Source organism: Plecotus auritus (genome assembly GCF_963455305.1).
Source record: "Plecotus auritus genome assembly, chromosome: 10".
Taxonomy (NCBI): domain Eukaryota; kingdom Metazoa; phylum Chordata; class Mammalia; order Chiroptera; family Vespertilionidae; genus Plecotus; species Plecotus auritus.
The window spans coordinates 8,076,200-8,098,570 of record NC_137785.1 but is presented as its reverse complement, the minus strand read 5'-3'; the positions used below and the strand labels follow the sequence as shown (position 1 = coordinate 8,098,570).

At 44.5% G+C, this 22,371-nt stretch overlaps 1 protein-coding gene across 1 annotated transcript; it reads right to left on the bottom strand.

Moving 5' to 3' along the window:
- Positions 1-3,631: 3,631 nt before the first annotated feature.
- On the bottom strand, positions 3,632-22,105 carry LOC308235777 (zinc finger protein 773-like). Its single transcript, XM_080644894.1, has 4 exons — positions 21,927-22,105; positions 21,145-21,271; positions 4,124-4,282; positions 3,632-3,959 (listed from the first exon to the last, which is right to left on the bottom strand). The coding sequence occupies exons 1-4, from the start codon at positions 21,957-21,959 to the stop codon at positions 3,952-3,954; spliced, it is 327 nt and encodes a 108-aa protein (XP_080501020.1). The 5' UTR covers positions 21,960-22,105; the 3' UTR covers positions 3,632-3,951.
- Positions 22,106-22,371: the final 266 nt, after the last annotated feature.

The following is a 22,371-nucleotide window of genomic DNA, read 5'->3' as shown; positions in this document are numbered from 1 at the left end:
ACCAGGTCTGCAAGAGAGGGCAGTTGGGGGCAACCAGGCCTGCAGGGGGGAAAGTTGGGGGAACCAGGCCTGCAGGAGAGGGAAGTTGGAGGCGACCAGGCCTGCAGGGGAGAGCAGTTGGGGGCGACAAGGCCTGCAGGGGAGGACAGTTAGAAGTGACCAGGCCGGCAGGGGAGGGCAGTTAGGGGCGACCATGCTGGTAAGGGAGGGCAGTTAGGGGTGACCAGGCTGGCAGGAGAGGGCAGATAGGGGCAATCGGGAGCAGTTAGGCGTCGATCAGGCTGGCAGTAGAGTGGTTAGGGGGTGATGAGGCTAGCAGGCAGAAGTGGTTAGGGGCAATATGGCAGGCAGGCAGGCAGGCAGGCGTGCAGGCGAGCGGTTGAGAGCCAACAGTCCTGGATTGTGAGAAGGAGGTCCGACTGCCCGTTTAGGCACAATTGGGCCTAAATGGGCAGTTGGACATCCCTCGAGGGGTCACAGATTGGAGAGGGTGCTGGCTGGGCTGAGGGACACACATGCACACCCCCTCCCCCATGCACAAATTTAGTGCACCAGGCCTCTAGTACAGTTAACAAACAGGATAAGGATGTAGAAACAATTTTTCAAAAAATATTGACACATGACCAATAGAAATATAGAAAATGCTTTCCTCACTGATCAAGGTGGAATCCCTCAGGCTTCCTGCAACACTACCAACCACAAGTCCTTCCCTGTGAACTTAGTACAGAGGGGAGAATTGGGACTTCAGGAAAGAAGGGAGCAGTGGAAACAGACCCACCCTCCCCAGGATAGCAACTACCCAGGAAACTGGAAAATCAAGCAGTTCCACAGTCTACATGGGAGGATAGAGCACACCCTGGAAGATGGGGCCTAGGAAATGGCAAAGCCAAGTCCAGGTCACGGTGAGAGTGAGGGTCTTACCCAGCGAGGATATAAGTTCAAAGTTCTCCAGCATCACATTCAGTACATCTGTCTCTGACCCTCATCAAGGAGGCTCCATTCCTCCCTGGAGAAGTACAGGGCAATGTCCTCAAAGGTCACGCCAACCTGTCCGAATCGAAAATATTGAAACCAGAGCTGTCTCCCTGAGATCCCCGACTGCTACTCCTTACACCATCTTCCCCCCCGCTACCTCCTCTAGGGCACCCGGTTAGAGTGGACACCAGGCCCTAATGCCAGGGCAGGCTGCTCTCTCATCACAGTCCCATTACTCACTGGGATTGCCCTCAGCAGAGCAGCTGGGTTGGATGGGAAGAATTGGGGGAGAGGAGGGTACAGAGTAATGTCATTTAAGTCTGGGCAATACCTGCAGGGCCCCAGCCTTCCCGCCAAGCAATTCCACTGCAGTCTCCTAGATCATGCCTCCAAGACAAAGCCAAGCCTGAGTTTATGCTTCGCCTTTAAGTCCCCACACCAGGTCCCGGGACCATCAGTTCACACTTCCTCCAGATGTGCACACCACGGGATAATCTTTAACCTCTTTCCATCTTCAGACCCACCTTCACTCCCTCAGCTCTGCCCCCTTCCAGCTCCAATGCCACTGGATCTCGCTGGACTCACCCATGAACTTGGCACATGGCATGTAGAGAGCTTGTCTTCCAGCCGGGTCCAGGACCACCCCAGGCCTCTGATGGACCCCACAGCCGGGAAAACCCCAATGAGTCTGTGACGTCCTCCCTGCAGCCTCTGATCTGTCCGCCAATCCTCACAGCCCACATCCTCAGGGGAACCTCAGATGCAAGTCACCCCTGTCCTCTCTGCCCTGCACTGGCTGTGTCCTCAGAAGCCACAACACTCCTCTCTCCCCTCCGCCTTCCTCACGGTCCTCCACGCGGATTGAGTTGCAGGACGTGACAGGTTCCCTCCCCAGGCTGTGGTGTTCAGTGTGAGGAGGCGGTGAGGGCCTGGGGGACTGGAACTCACCTCGGCCCGTCTCCTCAGCATGGGCGCCGCCATTGCACTCCGTGGGCTGAGCGGGCGGAAGCGGCTGGAGTAGAAGTCGCTGAAGGAGTGGCGGTCCCTGTCCCGGCCCAGGCGTGGGTCCCAGTGGTGACTCCGAGCTTCAGTCCCACGTGTGAGCTGGGAGCACCACAGGAGGCTCCCGCCATTGGCTGTGCGGCGGGAAAACTACTCACCAGCCTTCTGCACAGCACGCTGCACCAGATAATCCTGACCGCTTGAGACAAAAACCTGACAACACAAATTTCACCAGGAGAACTATTGTCCCTCCCTACGGAAGAGACCAAACAGAAATGCCTTTTCAGAGTCTCCATTGGCTCAGCCTGATGGCATTCCTTGCGTGGCCTTCTGGGTAATGTAGTTTGTAAGATCCAATGCCATGATCCCCTATTACTCATTTGACTCCAGGATTGGATTTAGGGTCAAATAGCCCAAGAACACACCAATATGCTAAGTGCCCTCTAGCGCCTTCAGGGGAGGTGATGTCTGGTGCAAGTTTGCTTCTGAGGCACCTGAGTGGTTGGATTTTTGTATCTTTCTTCAGGACCTGCTCTTTCTGACTGGCAGGCATTGTTTCATCATTCGTGACTTTTGGCACGTGGTGCCTTTAGGCCAACTATAGCTTGCAGCGGTTCCTCAAGTCTCTAACTCCATCTAAACTGCCTCCATTGAATCCATTATACCAGGTTAATGTCACAAAACAGAGTCTCATACTGAAGAGCATCTGCTTCTGATGCCATCCAAAGTGTCAGCTCTGCCTGGGCTGCAGTGTGGATAACATGGCCAAGATACATGTGAAAATGCTCAAAATCACTGATCAACAGAGATGCAAATTAAAGCAACAATTAGGTACCACATCCCAACTGGAATCAACAAATGACCAGTGCAGGCACAGATGTGGAAAAAAGGGATCCCTACTACACTACTGTTGGGAATACAAACTGGTGCAGCCATTATGGGAAACAGTATGGAATTTTTCGCAAAAAAATTTAATATGGAACTGCCATTTGACGCAGTGACTACACTTCTAAGAATAGTTCCTAAGAAACCTGAAATAATCAGATAGAAGATATGCACCCCTATGTTCATAGAGGCACAATTTACAATTGCAAAGATCTGGAAACAGCCAAGGTGCCCATCGGTAGATGAGTAGATAAAAAAGCTGGGGTACATTTATGCCATGGAATACTATGCAGCAGTAAAAAAGAAGAATCTCTTACCCTTTCAGACAACATGGAGGGACCTGGAGAGCATCATGCTAAGTGAAATAAGTCCGTCAGAGAAAGACAGTATCACTTCATCTCACTCCCATATGGAATCTAACAAAATAAACTGGTAAGTGGAGTGGATCTAGAGACATGGAAGCATGGAACAGAGTGAGGAATCTCAGAGGGCAGTCGGGGATGGTAAAAAAAGGAAAACATCCCTGGATGAGGATTAAACTCACACACTCACAATGTCAACTGAGACTTCCGAGTTTTTCTTCTGTTCTCTGAAAGCAATGGGAAAGCTCTAGCTTGCTGGGTTCTGGGTCTGCTCTAAATTTTTGTTTATAAATCTGTCTTCCATCAGTTGAGTCCCTGGACATGCTGATACCCCTCCATAAACTTTCTCCTGCTTCACATGAGTCAATTGCGTTGGTGTTCTTGTAAGAAATGTCCAAACATGTGGAAAATTTTCTAAGTTTATTTGACCGAAACCGGCAACATTGCCAGGAAGCAAAATGACAGCAGACTGAGTAATGCTCAGGGGAATGGCAGTTTTGCACATTTTTTATACATTAGACTCAAAGGAGAAGACATCAGGGGGTTACATGACATTCACTGGTGATAACTTAGGGGGTGGAGGTGAAGAGGGAAATCTCTGGGGTTGGATAAAAAGTAAAAAAAAAAGACACAAACTTCTTAAATGTTATCAATAGTTAACAGTTAGTATTTAACACAACAATAGTAATTGGGGCTCTGTGGTCTTCTATGTTGGGAGATTGTGCACTTAGGAGTCTGTAAAAAAGAAAATTTCCCTGAAAATCCAAAGTTATGTTATCCTAGATGCAAAAATACAATAGACAGACTCAATAAGGTAAAGATAGACATTTGCTAAAAACAAAAAACAAAAACTGTCAAAACAACACAAAAAGCAAAAACAAGGCTAGGATATAACTAACCTGTGATGAGCTTTAACTTAAGAAGTTTTAATTTCAAGCCATCCTGTATGATTATTTTTGGCCTCTGAGTTTGTAAGATTGGCCATGCCATGCCGGGCTCCCTCAGCTTGACAGGTATAGTCTGTGCCATCATTTTTGTCCATCCTGGGGAGTAAGAACCTGTGGGGGAGGAGGAAATTCAATGAGTGTTTTCTTTCCTCTGGGACCTATTGCTGACGACCTTCTAAACACAATACTCACAGTATTGCTGCTTTGTTTTTATTTGGTCTCCTAGCAGTAGTCACTGTTCAGGTCAATAAAGCCTTAGGTTCAGATGTGATCAGGTATTTGTAAGGACAAGAGAAAGGTCTTTCTGTTTCCTTGCTGTAACCTTTCACAATTTATGAGAAGCACCTGCTATTTAAACCCCAAGATTGCTGGCTCCTCTAATTCAAACACCTGCTCTGTTCAAACTGCAGAACAAGATAAGCTACTCTTAAACTTACATTCCTGTATACCCCTCCTCCCTGCTGCTGTCACACCTCAGGGATAATTTGCACTAAGGAGTCTCTAGTTAGTAGAAAGTTTCTTTCCCATCAACCCTTCAAACAATCCTCTTTGGAACTCTTCATAACTTTACTAAAAGCATATTTAAAGTCTTGGGAATAATAATATGAAATAGCTGTAGGACATTTGCCAGACTCCCTCCTAGAAAGCAAAATCTAACTTTAAAGTCAGCCCCTCTGCCCTGAGTGGTTTGGCTCAGTGGATAGAGCGTTGGCCTGTGGACTAAAGGGTCCCAGGTTCGATTCCAGTCAGGGGCATGTGCCTTGGTTGCGGGCATATACCCAGTGGGGAGTGTGAAGGAGGCAGCTGATCGGTGTTTCTCTCTCATTGATCTTTCTGACTCTCTATCTCTCTCCCTTCCTTTCTGTGGAAAATCAATAAAATATATATATATATATTTTTTTTTTTAATATATATTTTATTGGTTTTTTACAGAGAGGAAGGGAGAGGGATAGAGAGTTAGAAACATCGATGAGATAGAAACATCGATCAGCTGCCTCCTGCACACCTCCCACTGGGGATGTGCCTGCAACCAAGGCACATGCCCTTGACAGGAATCGAACCCGGGACCCTTCAGTCCGCAGGCCGACGCTCTATCCACTGAGCCAAACCGGTTTCGGCAATAAAATATATTTTTTAATAAAGTCAGCCCCTCATATCTACTTACCTTCAACTCTGCCCAAGGTCCCTCGATTCTTTGTCGCTTAGCAACAGGCACTGCAGGAAAGCAAAAGCCACCCTTTCTTCCCTGCCCTGTATTGACTAGCAACACTTGGCCTTTTCCTCTCTTGGAAAGTAAAATAAACTTCCTCTCTGCATCTCTTCTTTTAGGTGTGAATTCTTCCACAGCCCGCATCACGGCACAAACCCTAACAGGATTCCTTTATTCTTTGGACTTAAATGGGTAAAAATCATGGAAATGACATTGTAGAACCAAAATAATATTTCCTTCTTCTTTTCTAGGTTTTTGGGTTGGCCTACTAATAGAGAAAATAAAGATTAATGGGGAAAAACCAAAAAGTTATTAACATGTATATGTCCATATACATGGAAACGACTCAGAAAAATGGAGTAATTGACGCAAATGGCCAACACCTTCATCTCAGAAACCACCTTCACCTACATAAGAAAATGTGTGTGGACAGTGAGTTAGGGTAGATTGTCAGGTAAAGCACAGGAAGCATGTGCAGTGCACTGTGGGGATGGCCTGTATTCATAAGGATTCTGTTCCAACCCAAACTCCAGAGTGCAGACACAGGAGAGTGGGAAGGAGGATGTGAATCCAGAACATGATCCGGGCTGCAGGGAAAACAGGGTGAGAGCCAATGTCTCATTCAGCCAGTAGGGATATAGAGGACAGAGTCACATGGGCAGTGGGTCCTATGCATGAATAAGAGGTGAGCACTCGTCCAATGAGACCAGATCATGTAGGGCTCCAGCATCACTTTCAAATATTAGGTCCCAGAATTCATGTCCAATTGTATCCACGCCGGCAGGGGGAATGTCAGTGCCACATAGCATCATCATTTGAAGGTTCAAACTGAGGCACAAAATTCATCACAGTGAATGGGGTCACAGCCAGACCCAACATGTGGCCACAGGTGCAGAACCCCAGCCCAATTTACAGACATCTCCTGAGGGTCAAACTCTGTGCTGGGATCAAAGGAGAGGCAGACAAACAGCAGCTCACTCTGAAAGAAGGTTCCCCTGGAGAAACCACTGCAGCTGAGAAATGATGGCGTTCCCCTGAACACGGGGAGGCCAAGGGTAAGGGCTCTGAGATGTAAAGGGAATGGGAGGAAACGCATAACTGCAACCATGGAAACAGGAGCTGCAGCTGAGCCACCCTGGTCCTCATCCTGTACCTGCTCCAGTGAGGGCTGCACATCAGTGGTAGAGACTGTGTCTGACGCTGGAGAAAATCATGGTTAAAATGCAGCCCCTTGAATCTGACACTTGTCTGTGGTGTAAACTTGGGGAGCTGACTTCATTTCTCTGACACTGAACTTTTTCAGCAGTTTGATATGGGCGCACCACAATGAGACCTGAGTGCCCACAGCATCTGCCTCCCTGTAGCAGAGTCAGTGTCTTCCTATAGGTCCCATTTCTCACTAAAATGCACCCAAAGACAAAGGTGCTTGCGGGCATTGGGGGAGCGAGAAGTGCCTGCCTGGGAATGTCTCTGCAGGGAGGGAGTGGCTGGAGTTGCTTGAAGCCAAGGCAGGCTGCAGGCACAGCTGCGTTACTGCAGGTGGACACCTTACCAAGTGACCTTCTCCAACAGCTCTGGCCTGGGGACATACCTCATACCTGTTTTTCACAGGAGGAAACTGACTTAGACCAGCAGAAGGGGTTATTTCAGTGTAAGCCCCAGTGATAACAGAGAATCTGAAATTCAAATCTAGGATGCCTGATCTAGGGCACAGGGAGTCTGACCACTGCCCTTCTATTTCCCCCTGCAGTGGCTTTGGGACTCTAAAACACCCTGCCCACCCACATGCCAACTGGCCTTCCTGAGAGAACTGTTCCAACCCAAGAACCCCCATGACAGGAGACAAGGAAAATGAAGAAGACTGCAAAACAAAGGCTCAGTACAGGATCAGATGAGTGGTGTTCTGAAAGCAATGGAGAATGTTACTAGTGCAGGTTAAAATTGAAAATGTTCATTGCACAGGGCATACCATTGAAAATGTAGTGAATCACCCAGCTGGTATGGGCCAGTGTTTGAGCATCAACCCAGTCACAAAGAAGTCCTTGGCTAGATTCCAAGTCAGAGCACATGCCTGGATTGCAGGCTCCATCCACAGTAGGGTATGAAGGAAGCATCTGATCAATGATTCCCTCTCATCATTGACGTTTCTTTTTTACTTTTTTAAGGCACTCAGTTTTCTTTAATTTTTTATTGATTTCACAGACGAAGGGAGAGGGACAGAGAGATAGAAACATCAATGATGTGAGAATCACTGATAAGCTGCCTCCTACAAGCCTCACCTAGGGATCTAGCAGGGGTCCACGCATGTGCACTGAGAGGCAATGCAACTGTGACCTCCTGGTTCATAGGTCGACTGAGCCCCTTTCCAGGGCTCTCATCATTAATGTTTCTCTCTCTTCCTCCTCACAACCCTTGCTCTATGAAATCAATAAAAACATTTTTAAAAATCAATTAAATATATTTTTTAAATTATAAAAATAAATTAAAATATTTTTAATATATATATTTATTGATTTCAGAGAGGAAGGGAGAGGTAGAGCGAGATAAACATCAATGATGAGAGAGAATGATTGATTGGCTGCCTCCTGCAGGCCCCACACTGGGGATTTAGCCTGCAACCTTGGCATGTGCCCTTGATTCGAAGCTCAGTCCCAAGGCTGAGGTTCTATTCACTGAGCCAAACCATCTAGGCCAATTAAAATATTTTTTAAAAGTAAAAATACTAAAACATATTATAGGAATACAAAAAACGTTTGTTTCCTAAAGTAAAAAAGGCACAAAATGAGAGAATTTCCAACATCCATCTTTGTTGTTCCACTGTCCTATTGTTACAGAAAATTGCCAAAACTCATAGCACATTAAGCAGAACATATAAGATTTTTTAAAAATATGTTTTATTTATTTCTTACAGAGAGGAAGGGAGAGGGGAGAGAGTCAGAAACATTGATGAGAGAGAAACATCAATCAGCTGACTCATGCACACCCCCTACTAGGGATGTGCCCTCAACCAAGGCAAATGCCCTTGACCTGAATCAAACCTGGGACACTTAAGTCCGCAGGCCGACGCTCTATCCACTGAGCCAAACCGGTTAGGGCATGGTAAGATATTTTTTTTTTTAAATATATTTTATTGATATTTTACAGAGAGGAAGGGAGAGGGATAGAGAGTTAGAAATATCGATCAGCTGCCTCCTGCACACCTCCCACTGGAGATGTGCCCGCAACCAAGGTACATGCCCCTGACCGGAATCAAACCCGGGACCCTTCAGTCCGCAGGCCGACGCTCCATCCACTGAGCCAAACCGGTTTTGGCGGCATGGTAAGATATTTTAACAAAGATACAGACTTAGCAAATACACTTCTGAGAAAAGGCTCACTATAAATTCATAGAAAAAGTACAATCAAACAGTGAGGTAGCATGACAAAGTTATAAAAAAAAAATTTAAATAAATTATGATTGACCAAACAAATTATTCTCTAGGATGTGGAGACTGTGAATCCCTAACACACTGCCGAAAAATGTAAAAAAGTACAATCACTTAACGTTTTTTTTTTTTTTTTTTAAAGAATAGTTTATTAACTTTTAGAGAGAGAAGGGAAAGGGAGAGAAACATTGCTGGAAGAGTGCCAAATAGGCCAGCCGCCTCCTGCACACCCACTTCTGAGGATCTAGCCCACAAGTCAGGCACATATCCCTGTTATACCCAGATTTCGTGATTCCCAAAGACCACGAGGGAGCCGAGTCCGATGCAAAAGCAAAGAGCCTTTAATCGAGCTAGCTCGAGCTCAGTCTCTCTCTCTCTCTCTCTCTCTCTCTCTCTCTCTCTCTCTCTCTCTCTCACACACACACACACACACACACACACACACACACACACACACACACACACACACACACACACACCGGCACAGCGGCGGGATGGAGAGAGCGAGCCCCAGACCCCAAACGCCCTGATTTATAGGGGGCCTGGGAGAGGTAGGAGGGGTGAGGTAGTGTGGCCTCCGCTGATTGGTCAGGGTCAGGTTGCACATGGGGGCAGGGCACGGCTTACTTTCCCCTTGCATTTCTATTGGCTAATTCAAAAGTGTGGGTTGGCTCTTGGAGAGGTTCTAGGGCGGGAACCTGACTCCACGAGGTGGAAGACATGGAGCAAAGGGAACATGGAGCAAAGGGAACATGGAGTCGGTCTCTCCCCACCCTTTCAATCCCCACCAGCAAACAAATCCACAACCTGTGCTACACGAGATGATGCCCAAGCACTGAACCACACCGGCCCTGGTGGTATATTCCAATAAGATCACAATTTGATAATCTCAGTAAATTGAAACATTCATCTACTAAAAAACCCAGTCTATGCACTGAATTTTTGACAAAGGTAAATAACACTTATATACATACAAGGAATTATACAGAAATGTTTGTACCCGCTTTGTTAGAAATAACCAAATATTTATTAATATGGACATATTCCCGGTGATATATCAATGATAAGAATACCTATCAGAAAAAAAAAAAAAAGAATATCAGAGTTCTAACTGGTTTGGCTCTGGATACAGAGACGGTCTGCGGACTGAAGGCTCCCATGTTCAATTCTGGTCAAGTGCATGTACCTTGGTTGAGGGCACATCCCCAGTAGGGGATGTGAGGGGGCAGCTGATCTATCTTTCTAACTGTCTCCCTTCCTCTCTGTAAAATCAATAAAATATATATAATTGATTTGGAGTGATGTCTGTGTCTCAAAACATCTATCTTCACATGAGGACTACATAGTCCAGAGTGCTTCCTAGAAAATCATGGGCAGCAATGTAAATTTGGCAAAAATTAAATATATTTTATTTATTTTACAGAGAGGAAGGGAGAGGGGTAGAGAGTTAGAAACATCGATGAGAAACATCGAAGAGTTGTCTCCTGCACACCCCCTACTGGGGATGTGCCCGCAACCAAGGTACATGCCCTTGACAGGAATCAAACCCGGGACCCCAGAGTCCACATGCCAACGCTCCATCCACTGAGCAAATCAGCTAGGGCAAAATATATTTTTTTAAAGAAATAATATCTATCAGAAAAAAAGATGAGGTACTAATGTAACTTTAATAATTCTCCAAATATTTATGAAACATAAATTAAAGAGGAAAAATACTTAGAAAAATCAAGTTCTCTATGAAAATGGAATGTAAATCCATAGAAACTAGGAAAGCTGTGAAGAACAGGGAAAGGTTAAAAGAGGTCATGAAGCAATTACACAGACAGATATGTTCAGCATTATGACTGTAATGAAGGGTTCAGTTTCATGCACATGTCAAGATTTATGAAACACTATACTTAACACATGTAATTTACTCATTATAACCGTTAACACTGGTTCAAGATAAAACAAATGTATGTTCACCTATTCTGGAAGAACAGGTTTGGTAACTCTATATTCAATCCCCCTACTTATGCCCTCTGGGTGAGAGCCTCATCTCAGTGACAGAAAATGTAACAAACAATGAAGAACTTTCACCCAAACCCACAAAAGCTACATCCCTGCACTAAAGGCAGCCTTTGTCTCCATCTTTGTTTTGCTGCCAGCACACCAATGGCTCTGATGGGAACATCTGAGAAGATACAGGAGCCACAAAGCATCCTGATTATAATCAATGACTGCTCCACAGAAGATAAACATCCCTGGATTCACTCAGGTCTTGTGTACACACAGCTCCTGCAGTCTTTTCTTCAAAATAATTCCTGGATGCACTGTTAGATGAGGAACATTCCATCTAATGGGCTGCAGTCTGGTCCAACAATGCCAGTAATCGTAATCCAGCATCTAGAAGTGTTCAGGAATCTGGAGAAGGCACTGTGTGTAAATTATTAAAGATTCCAGAGACAAAACATAATTTTGGAAGGCATTTGGGGGCCAGAGGAAATTGGCCAAAGAAACCAAGTACTCTCTTGTCTCATGACCCCTTGCTTTTTATTAACACAAACTGTCCTAAGGCAAAGGAGATATACATCAAAGGCCAGGGTTTGGTATACAGAATCCATTGTCAGATTGGAGGAATTGCCTTCGGCTGTTCAGGTGTTTGGCCAGTAGGAGACAATAACATGTAGACTGTTGCATTGCAAATGCACTGCAAGCTGGCTACCTTGACAAGAAGTACTCATTTAAAGACAGTGCTATTGCTAAACATGAGAGATTTGGTCCACTGATTCTGAAAGAAATGGAGTCACAAGAAATTCACCAGGAAATTCAGGAATTGGATTGTTATGATGATGTTCCAGAAGATGATGACATGATTGTCATTGAATAAATGAGTAAATTCTTGATACTGTAGGATTCACAATTTGTCTGGTTTGTGTTGACAACCACTGTACTACCGTACCGTATAAAGGTAATAAATTTCCTTTATTTTCACTTAACAACAACAAAAAATAACATGTAGACTGAAATGCCCTCAGCTGTCTGGCAGCAAGCAATCATTTTATGCATCCTTTTCAGGTTTGGGGAAATTCCCTCAGCCATTTCCAGATGAATCAGCCCTGCTGACATGCTCCAATTGGTTTGCGACACAACAATTAGGTCAGTGTTTCTATAGGGAAAGGGTTTCCCCTCACTGCTCTGGTCCTCAAATCAGTGACCATCAACCATGAAATTGTAGGCATTAGGGCTCATAGCCCTCTGCAAGACCTGGGAAAGGATTCCCTTCACATCTATTGGCATCCCTTGCAAACCAGAAAAAAAAATTCATGTTCCCAGAGATAATTTATTTATTTATTTATTATTGCTTAAAGTATTACATATAGATTACATATAGTAGTACATATATGTCCTTTTTTTCCCCATTGACCTTCCCCCATCTTCCCCTAACCCCTGTCACATGCCCTCATCCCACCCCCCGTTTCTTGTGTCCATTTGTTGTGCTTATATGCATGCATACAAGTCCTTTGGTTGATCTCTTTCCCTCCGTCCCCAACACTTGCCTGCCTTCCTGCTGTAATTTGTCAGTCTGTTCAGAGCTTTACACTCCCAGACATAATTGAGATTGTCACAGCTACCCCCACTTTGGAGTGATGTCTGTGTCTCAAAGCATCTATCTTCACATGAGGACTACATAGTCCACAGTGCTTCCTAGAAAATCATGGGCAGCAATGAAAATTCGGCAAAAACTGCTGAGTTAATTTCTGCACCATAGTCTTCCAACAAGGGCAAAAATGTGAGACCGCATACAAGTTTTTTGCATCACCATACTTGGAGAGCGCAGATTTCTTTATAAACTAACCCACACAGTAAATAGAACACCCAAGATTAAAGAAGTCTTAGGAAAAAAACCTTCATTATTTTGCAAAGAAAGAAACCTGAGTTTGGCAGTTCTCCCACTGATGACTTAGGCCAGTGGTGGGCAAACTCATTAGTCAACAGAGCAAAATATGAACAGTACAATGATTGAAATTTCTTTTGAGAGCCAATTTTTTAAACTTCAACTATATAGGTAGGTACATTGTTATTAACTTAATTAGGGTCCTCTTAAGCTGGCCTTTGCTAAAAACTCAAGGGGCCAAAGAGCCGCATGTAGCTCGCGAGCTGCAGTTTGCCACAACTGACATAGGTACTCAATAAACTCATCATTAGCGTCTTGGGATAGCATGTCCCCCCAAAACGGTAGTTTCTCTGCAACATTATGTTTACTGGGGCCAACACTAAGCAGACCTATGTGGCAACTCATGACAGGGAAACAAATAAGAACTAAGGGCTCAGGTATTCCTAATTTTCTTCAACAAATCAGAAAACAGAGTTAGCTTCCCTGGGCACATGAGGATGGTGATTGATGCCATCTATAGGGACCTTATAGGTGGTTCAGGTGAAATACCTTCAGCAACAGAAATATGCAGTGACATAGATCTGGCAGGACATCTCTGTATGTTAGAAAGTGCAACATAATTACATAGTGTTCCAACATAAAAACACAAACACAACAGTAAAAACACTTACAGGGACTTTACATAATATAGGTGATTAAATGTATGAGATACAATTCAGAAAAATGAGGATTCAAAATTTTCTTATACTATTGTTAAGTCCTAACTTAGAAACTACATTTCCTACATATCAACGAAATTTCTCACATGTGGACTCTTATGTGGAGAGCGAATTAAGAATATGCCTGAGAGATACCTCACATTAATTGCTGTCATAATGGCTTTCTCCGGTGTGAACTCTCTAATGATATTGGAGACCACTGCTACTTTTAAAAGATTTCCCACATTCACTGCATTGATAAGGCTTTTCACCCGTATAAACTCTCTGATGTTGATGAAGTTGGGTCTTAGCGGTAAAAGCTTTTCCAAATCCACTACATTGATAAGGCTTTTCTCCATGTGAACTCTCTGATGATATTGGAGTCCACTGCTACTTGTAAAAGATTTCCCGCATTCACTGCATTTATAAGGCTTTTCTTCCTGTATGAAGTCTCTGATGACGATAAAGATTAGTGCTAGTGCTATAAGCTTTCCCACATTCACTACATTTTTAAGGCTTTTTTCCAGGGTGAACTCTCTGATGATATTGGAGAGCACTGCTACTTGTAAAAGATTTCCCACATTCACTGCATTTATAAGGCTTTTCTCCTGTATGAAGTCTCTGATGATAACGAAGGGCAGTGCTTCTGGTAAAAGATTTTCCACATTCACTGCAATGATAAGGCTTTTCTCCTGTATGAATTCTCTGATGACGATACAGATTACTGCTAGTGGTGTAAGCTTTCCCACATTCACTACATTTATAAGGTTTTTTTCCAGGGTGAACTCTCTGATGATATTGGAGAGCACTGCAACTTGTAAAAGATTTCCCACATTCACTACATTGATAAGGCTTTTCTCCTGTATGAAGTCTCTGATGATAACGAAGGACAGTGCTTCTGGTAAAAGATTTTCCACATTCACTGCATTGATAAGGCTTTTCTCCTGTATGAATTCTCTGATGACGATAAAGATTACTGCTAGTGGTGTAAGCTTTCCCACATTCACTACATTTATAAGGCTTTTCTCCCGTATGAACTCTCTGATGTTTATGAAGTTGGATCTTAGCGGTAAAAGCTTTTCCACATTCACTGCATTTATAAGGCTTTTCTCCAGTGTGAACTCTCTGATGATATTGGAGACCACTGCTACTTGTAAAAGATTTTCCACAATCACTGCATTGATAAGGCTTTTCTCCTGTATGAATTCTCTGATGACGATAAAGATTATTGCTAGTGCTATAAGATTTCCCACATTCACTACATTTATAAGTCTTTTCTCCAGTGTGAACTCTGATGACAATGACGAATACTATTACTGGTACAAGATTTCCCACACTCATTGTATTCATAAGGCCTTTCTCCTGTGTGAACTCTCTGCTCGTAATGGAGGGCACTGTTACTGGTAAAAGTTTTTCCACATTCACTGCGCTCACAAGGCCTTTCTCCAGTGTGCAAAGCTTGGTAATTACCTAGGCTGTTACTACTGGTAAAAGCTTTCCCATATTCACTGCACTGATTAGGCCTTTCTCCAGTGTGACCTCGCTGTTGATAATGAAATCTAGAAAATTTGGTAAAATATTTTCCACATTCAGAGCTCACAAAACACTGACTTTCAACATGGAAACCCTTTTCCTGAATAAACATGGGGGTGCAAGTAATGTCTTCCTTACATTCTTTTCTGGTATAATCATTTTTTCTCCTTTGAAACATCATCCCACACGTTAGAATAGCATTTGGAATGTCCCTGGTGTGAGTAGCCTTTAGGTGGAGATGTCCTGACCCGGTAAGAACACCCTGCCCAAACTCCCCACATGTGAAATGATTCAGAGACACATTGAAATCAGAGCTGTTTGCAAGTGAGATCCTGTCCACACCTGTATTGAAAGTCTTCTCTCTCACATGCTGTTGGTGATATTTTACACGAAAGTAAAACCGTTTTGCACATGCGCCACACCTCAATAGTATCTGTCCATGTTGTGTTCCCTGCAGCTCTGTCAAGTGGAAAATATTTCTCAAGACGAGCCCACAACTCTCACAGGGGTGGCTCTTCTGGGAAGACAAGGCTAACTTGGGATTCCTTGCCTGTGACACTCTTACAAAAACCCTCTGTTCGGTCGGGACCTCAACATTCTCTGCTCCACAGCAGCAACCTGAACAAAAGGAAACACTGGTGAAGTACATGTTGATGTTATGTAATCAGAGTATCTTCACCACAAATATTTATCGGTTATGACGAGGCATGATTCCATAGAGAGATTTTCAAGACATGTGAAGTATACTCTGAAGAAATTGCTGTTAAAGTATATAACATGGCCAGTCACGATGAAAATCTCACCAACGGAAGGACAGAAGCACAGGATGGGATACAAAGAAGAGAGGAAGGCCCTACTCATTGGTCCTGCTCAAAGGCTTTATTGAGGACTTTACATGCTGGCCATGTGAGTCTGTGTAGAATCATTTGAAGGTGCTCATACCCATAAAAATTAATTGTATTAGAGCACATGATGTCCAACCTCAATATAATAATACTTGTGCACTCCAAGGTGGTGCAGGCATGGACCAACGTTGGTTTGCAGTAAAGAGAGACCTGTGAAAGAGCCAAAGGTGCAAAGTCCAGAGAGGTTAAGGTGATCCTTGGGCTGGGAATCTGAGTAGAAATGATCACTATTCAACCTGTGTAGTTGGCAAAGTATCAATAATAACCAAAAACAAGCATAACTGGGTAAGGGCTGGGCAACTGTAAGAAAACACTGATGAATAAAACGAGTTTCTAGTTATGAATGTAACAAAGGCCAGGCGTGAAAGCCTCCCCAACAACCCTTCACCAAGGCAAGACTGCTTGTGGGTCCACTGTGTCATTCATAAAGTCACGTTTCTTCTGTGATGCACAAATGATTCTTCCCCTTAAATCCCATTTGAGGAGAGAAACCAAGATGGCGGCATAGGTGAAAACCTAAACTACTGCCTCGCACAGCAATATCAAAACTACAACTAAAAGACAAAGCGGACACCATCCAGAACGACTGGAAAGCTGGCTGAGTTGAAATTCCACAACTATAAGAAAAGAGGAAAGCACATTGAGACTCAGAGGAGCTGCAAAAGGCTGAGGTACAGAGACTCGCATGCGGAGAGGACAGGCGGCTGTGAGCACAGGCAGCTGAAAGCGGGGTTGGCTTTCTAAAACAGGAGGAAGAAGGAAGCTCCCGACTGCACTGAACTCCAGTCCCGGGCAAGACATGGGAAAACAGACTCATTTGGGGGGGAAACTGGATTGTCAGGAAAAGAGAAAGCACACTGCGACAATGCAGCAGCTGACTCCCGCCCCCACTCTGGGAGCTGGCCAGCAGGTGCAGGCAGCCAGCCAAGACGGGTGCCAGGGGGGACCCCCCATCGTCCTGCCTGCTGCCCCAAAGAGGTTGGAGAGGAAGTAAAGAAGGCAACAATCCCTGATTAAGATAAGGCACAAATAAATATAGGCGTGGGGGCAGCTCTAGACTGATTCTATAAGGCCAGTTCTGGAGAAGTGCACAAAATCCTGTCAAAATGTGGAGGCCTGTGCTCGCACAGCTGAGACCAGGATCCCATATAACTTTGGGTCAGAGCAAGAAAAACAAGTCCCTTCACAAGGCCCCATTCCAGTTCTGTTGTTCCATATCCCGTGTCCATGCCCCGCTTCGGGTGTCATCTCCTCCTGGCTCCACAGAGAGCAGCTGGCTGGCCACACACCCAGGACTGTGGATCTTGCAGGTTGGGCTCTCAGCCTCCAGATGCAGCACTTCCCAGCGAGCCTGCCGTCCCTGTCAACACTTGTGCGCTACAGGACTTGGGGCGCCAGAGTCTGTGAAGGAGGGGCCTTTGGGGTGGGAAGAAGGTGCACCCAACAGAGGCCTGGGGCCAGCTGGGCTCTGCACAGCCGCGGCCCTGATGAAAGTGCGCTCCCAAATTGTTGGTATCCAATTGGCGGAGACCAAGAGGCTGGGGGCAGAGGCGGGGCAGCAGGGCTGGTGTCCCTGGGGAACATGGTGGGTGCAAGAATCTGTGCACCCGGCCAGTAGTATTAAATAAAAAAGAAATTAAAAAAAAAACTTTCAGGATAAAATATCAACATACAAACATCAGTTCCATTTCTAAATACTAACAGTGGATTTTTTGATAAAGAAAGGAAGAAAGGACCCTCAACGGTGTTGCTCGGTTCATTGAGCATCTTCCCATGAACTGACAGACCACCAGTTCTATTGCTGGTCAGAGCACATGTCTGGGTTGTGGGCAAGATCCCAGGTAGGGAGCATGCAGGAGGCAGCTGATTGCTTTTTCTCAGCTGGATGTTTCACTAGCTCTCTCTCCATTCCTCTCCTTCCAAAAAATCAACAAAAACACATTAAAAAAAAGAAAAAGAAATGAAGTAGTCAAGTTTACAATAGCATTAAAAAGAATAAAATACTCAGGAATAAATTTAACCATAAAGATGTAAGATCTGTACACTGAACGTTAGAACACAGTGGTGAAAAAATGGGAGAAACCACAAAAAAGTGAAAAGACATCCAGTGTTCTTGCATTTGGAAATGTAATATCCTTAAAATCCTATTCTGCCCAAAGTAATCTCCAGATCAAATGCAATCCCAATGATAATTCCAATCTCGGAAACCTCAAATGATCTCAAATAGCAAACTTAATCTTAAGCAAGAACAAGCGTGGTGGCATCACACTTGCTGTCTTCAATCTATTACAAAGCCAAAGCAACCAAACACTTTGGTACTGAAATACAACCAAAAACAAAGGAAAAAAAACAAACAAAAGAAAAACCAGAAAACACAGAAATAAACCCAGGCCCATAGGTTCAGGTAATCTTTGACAAAACCACAAGAAATGTTAAAAAAGGACAGTTTCTTCAATGAGAGGTAATGAAAAAAACAGGTATTCACATGGAAAACAACAAAACCACTGATAAACATTTACTCAGATCGCATGAAAGAATTAAACGTCCATGTTAAAACTTTAAAGTTCTTCAAGATGACCCAGAGAAACTGCTTGGAGACTTGTTTTGGACATCATTTCTGGGATGTGGACCAACCACCAGGCAAATAAAGAGAAAAGTAAAAGTCAGGGCTAAGACAAATCCAAGTGCTTTTTCCCAGCACAAACGCAATTAACAAAATGAAATAAAAAGGCAATCGACTGGAGGATGGGAGACCATACTTGCAAATCATATAAATATATTGAAGATATGTGCATTCGGATCAGGTCAACCAAATAAAGCAAATATTGTGATACCGAGAGAAAGTCAGGCTATGTTAACACGATAATAAAGGTTATGAAGAAGCCAATAGTGTTGCTGAAAACATTCTACATCAGTGGTGGGCAAACTCATTAGTCAACAGAGCCAAATATCAACAGTACAACGATTGAAATTTATTTTGAGAGCCAAAATTTTTAAACTTAAACTATATAGATAGGTATATTGTTATTAACTTAATTAGGGTACTCCTAAGATGGCCTTTGCTAAAAATTTAAGGGGCCAAAGAACCGCATGTGGCTTGCGAGCTGCAGTTTGCCGACCACTATTCTACATCAATTCGTTAAAAACACTTCATGGGTATACACTGGTAGCATTTGATTCTGATGGAAAAAAGCCACACCAGACTTCCTGAATGCAGTTGCCAAAAATATGGAATCTTCTGTATGTATAAAAGGTAAGTGATCAAAGGTAAGTCCGTCTGACCAACCGGCCTGTACATATGAAGCGCACTGGCAATTTAAAAATAAACCTTGATGCCCTGGCAGGTGTGGTTCAGTGGATCAAGCATCAGCCTGAGGACGGATAGGTCCTGGGTTCAATTCCAGTCAAGGGAACATACCTCAGTTGCAGGCTTGATCAGCCTTAGTTGGGGCACATGCAGGAGGCAACCAATTGATGTTTCTCTCTTACCATTGATATTTCTCTCTCTTCCCCTCCCTTTCTCTCTGTAATCAATAAAAAATATTTAAAAAATAAACGTTGACTTTCACAATGCAAATACATATAAAGTGCTAGTGCCAATCGCACGCGTGTGTTTCGATCTGTCATAGTGGATCATGAATTTAGTCATTTTTGTTGACACTCTGAAGCTGAAAGAAAGCAGTATCATTGACAGAATGTACCTGTTAATAAATCACAAGGACAAACTCTACACAGAATGGGAATATTCCTACCTAAACCCCTTTTCAGACATGGTCAGTTATATTTTGCTTCCTCTCAAGTTCCAAGAGCCTGTGACATTGAAGTTGTAAATACTTTATGACAAAGGATATTAGTCAAGCACTCTGAAATGTGTTTTTACTCTTAATGTGGTAGACAGGGAGATATTAGAATAAGTTTAATCAATTATCAGTTAATGTTTTCATCAATGTTGTATTTATATCATGTGTGTTTTTTTTAATATATTTTATTGATTTTTTTACAAAGAGGAAGGGAGAGGGATAGAGAGTTAGAAACATCGATGAGAAAGAAACATCGATCAGCTGCCTCCTGCACACCCCCTACTGGGGATGTGCCCACAACCAAGGTACATGCCCTTGACCGGAATCGAACATGGGACCCCTCAGTCCACAGGCCAGCGCTCTATCCACTGAGCCAAAACTGTTAGGGCTATATCACGTTTTTGTATGTCTTTGTTATGTTGTAATTTTTTTATTTATTAATCAATTTATATATATTTCCATAAACATTTTACTAATTTTTTTCCTCTCTGACACTTCAATTATAGAAAAGGGGGGAATAGTGATATTAAAATATTTCTTCTAATTAATGTCCTTTCAATGTGCAGAAATCCTAGCACTGGGAACAAGTTTGTAAATAAAACAAGAATTCAATATTTGGAAAGCACAATTAAATATATGCCAAAGGAGATGTATTTTTGAAAAAGTATTCAAAACACACAATAGCAAATAAATATGGTTAAAAAATAGGACTAGCCGAAACCGGTTTGGCTCAGTGGATAGAGCGTCGGCCTGCGGACTGAAAGGTCCCAGGTTCGATTCCGGTCAAGGGCACGTACCTTTGTTGCGGGCACATCCCCAGTAGGAGGTGTGCAGGAGGCAGCTGATCGATGTTTCTCTCTCATCGATGTTTCTAACTCTCTATCCCTCTCCCTTCCTCTCTGTAAAATATCAATAAAATATATTTAAAAAAAAAAAAAATAGGACTAAAGCCCTGGCTGGTTAGGCTCAGGGGTTGAGCATCCATCCATGAACCCAGTAGGTCACGGTTAGGTTCATGCACAGGGTACATGCCCCGATTATGGGCTGGATCCCCAGTAGGAGGCATGCAGGAGATACTCAATCGATAATTCTCTCTCATCAATGATGTCTCTCTCTCTCTCTCTATCTCTATCTCTCCCTCTTCTACTCTGAAATGAATTTAAAGATATTTACAAATAAAATAGGACTAAGGATGTAGACACTACTTAAAAAAATACGTACAAATGACCAACAGGAATAAAGAATAGGCTTTTACTCACTACTCAGCTGGAATCCATTAGTCTCCCTGCCACACAACCAACCACAAACCGTCCCTACCAGTTCGGTACAGCAGGTGTTGTGATTAAAAGTATAGAAAGGAGCAGTGCAATCAAACCCACCCTGCCAACTACAGTAAAAACCCAGAAAACTGGATGAATCCAGCAACGTGTACAGTCCACAGGTGAGGACAGGGCACACCTGGAGGTGAGGGGGCATAGGAAATGCAAAGCCAAGTCCCAGGAACCAGCCAGAGTGAGGGTCTTACCCAGGGAGGACAGAAGTTCAAAGTTCTCCAGCATCACATTCAGGTACAGCTGTCTCTGACCCTCATCAAGGAGGCTCCATTCCTCCCTGGAGAAGTACAGGGCAATGTCCTCAAAGGTCACGCCAACCTGTAAGAATGGTTGAAACCATAGTTGAAATTTTGAGAACTAGCAATCCTACCCCTTACGCATCTTCCTCACCCTCAACCTCCTCCAGGGCGCCCCAGTTTAGTGTGGACACCAGGTCCTAATGCTGTGCTGGCTGCTCTCTTACCACAGTCCCATTAGTCACTGTTATTTCCCACAGCACAACACTCTGTAATGTCTACTTCAGACCCCAGATTCACTGCCTCAGCTCTGCCACCTCCCTGCTCCACAGCCCAGGACCTCCCTGGACTCACCCATGACCTTGGCACATGGCATCCAGAGAGTGCTTGAGAGTTTTCAGAAGGATCTAGACAACCCCATTCCTGGTGGACCCCACAGCCTGGGGAGAGCAGGGCATGGGGCTCTGAAATCCTCCCTGCCCGTCTCTGACCTTGGATTCAATCCTCACCACCCACATCCGCAGGGAATTTCAGATACATGTCACCCCTGTCCACTCTGCCCTGCACTTCCTGTGTCCTCAGAACTCACAACACTCCTCTCTCCCCTCCTCCTTCCTCAGGGTCCTTGACGGGGACCTGAGCTGCAGGACGTGACAGGCGCCCTGACCCCAGGCTGCTGGGTGGAGTGGAAGGAGGCGGTGAGGGCAGGTGTGGCGGGGAGGGGGACGCGAACTCACCTCAGCTGAGCACCTGAGCGAGGCCATTGCCATTGGACGCTGTGCGCGGATCCAGGCCGGAGAGGCCGGGAAGAAGCAGGGGCGGTGGAAGGGGGAGGAAAGGGTCTCTATTCCGTCACGGACGTGGGTAACCCGGGGGCCTCAGCGAATTTCACTCCCACGTGAGGGCTGAGCCGGCAAGGACGCGGGCCTTCTCCCTCCGAGGATCTGCCACTGCCGCCGCCGCCGCCGGGAGCCTTCCACCCGGTACTGGAGTAGATTCTGGGTGAAGACCAATAGCCGCCTAGAGATCACCGCAAGTCCCGCCCCCGCCCGCGAGTGATGCAAGAGTAAAGCTTTTTCTGACCTTTCATTGGCTAAGATGGCGGTATTCCTCACAAGGCCTTCTGGGTAATGTGTGTTCCAGAGTCCAAGATGGTGATGGAAGGTTTCTCCATATCACTCC

What these genes read in the sequence shown, in the direction of transcription:
- LOC308235777 (XM_080644894.1), bottom strand. Translation starts at nt 21,959, where the DNA reads ATGGCAATGGCCTCGCTCAGGTGCTCAGCTGAG. An exon ending in CGCTCAGGTGCTCAGCTGAG is followed by an intron (nt 21,272 to 21,926) that starts GTGAGTTCGCGT and finishes CCATTCTTACAG; the next exon opens with GTTGGCGTGACCTTTGAGGA. An exon ending in TGAACTTCTGTCCTCCCTGG is followed by an intron (nt 4,283 to 21,144) that starts GTAAGACCCTCA and finishes CCTCCCCCACAG; the next exon opens with GTTCTTACTCCCCAGGATGG.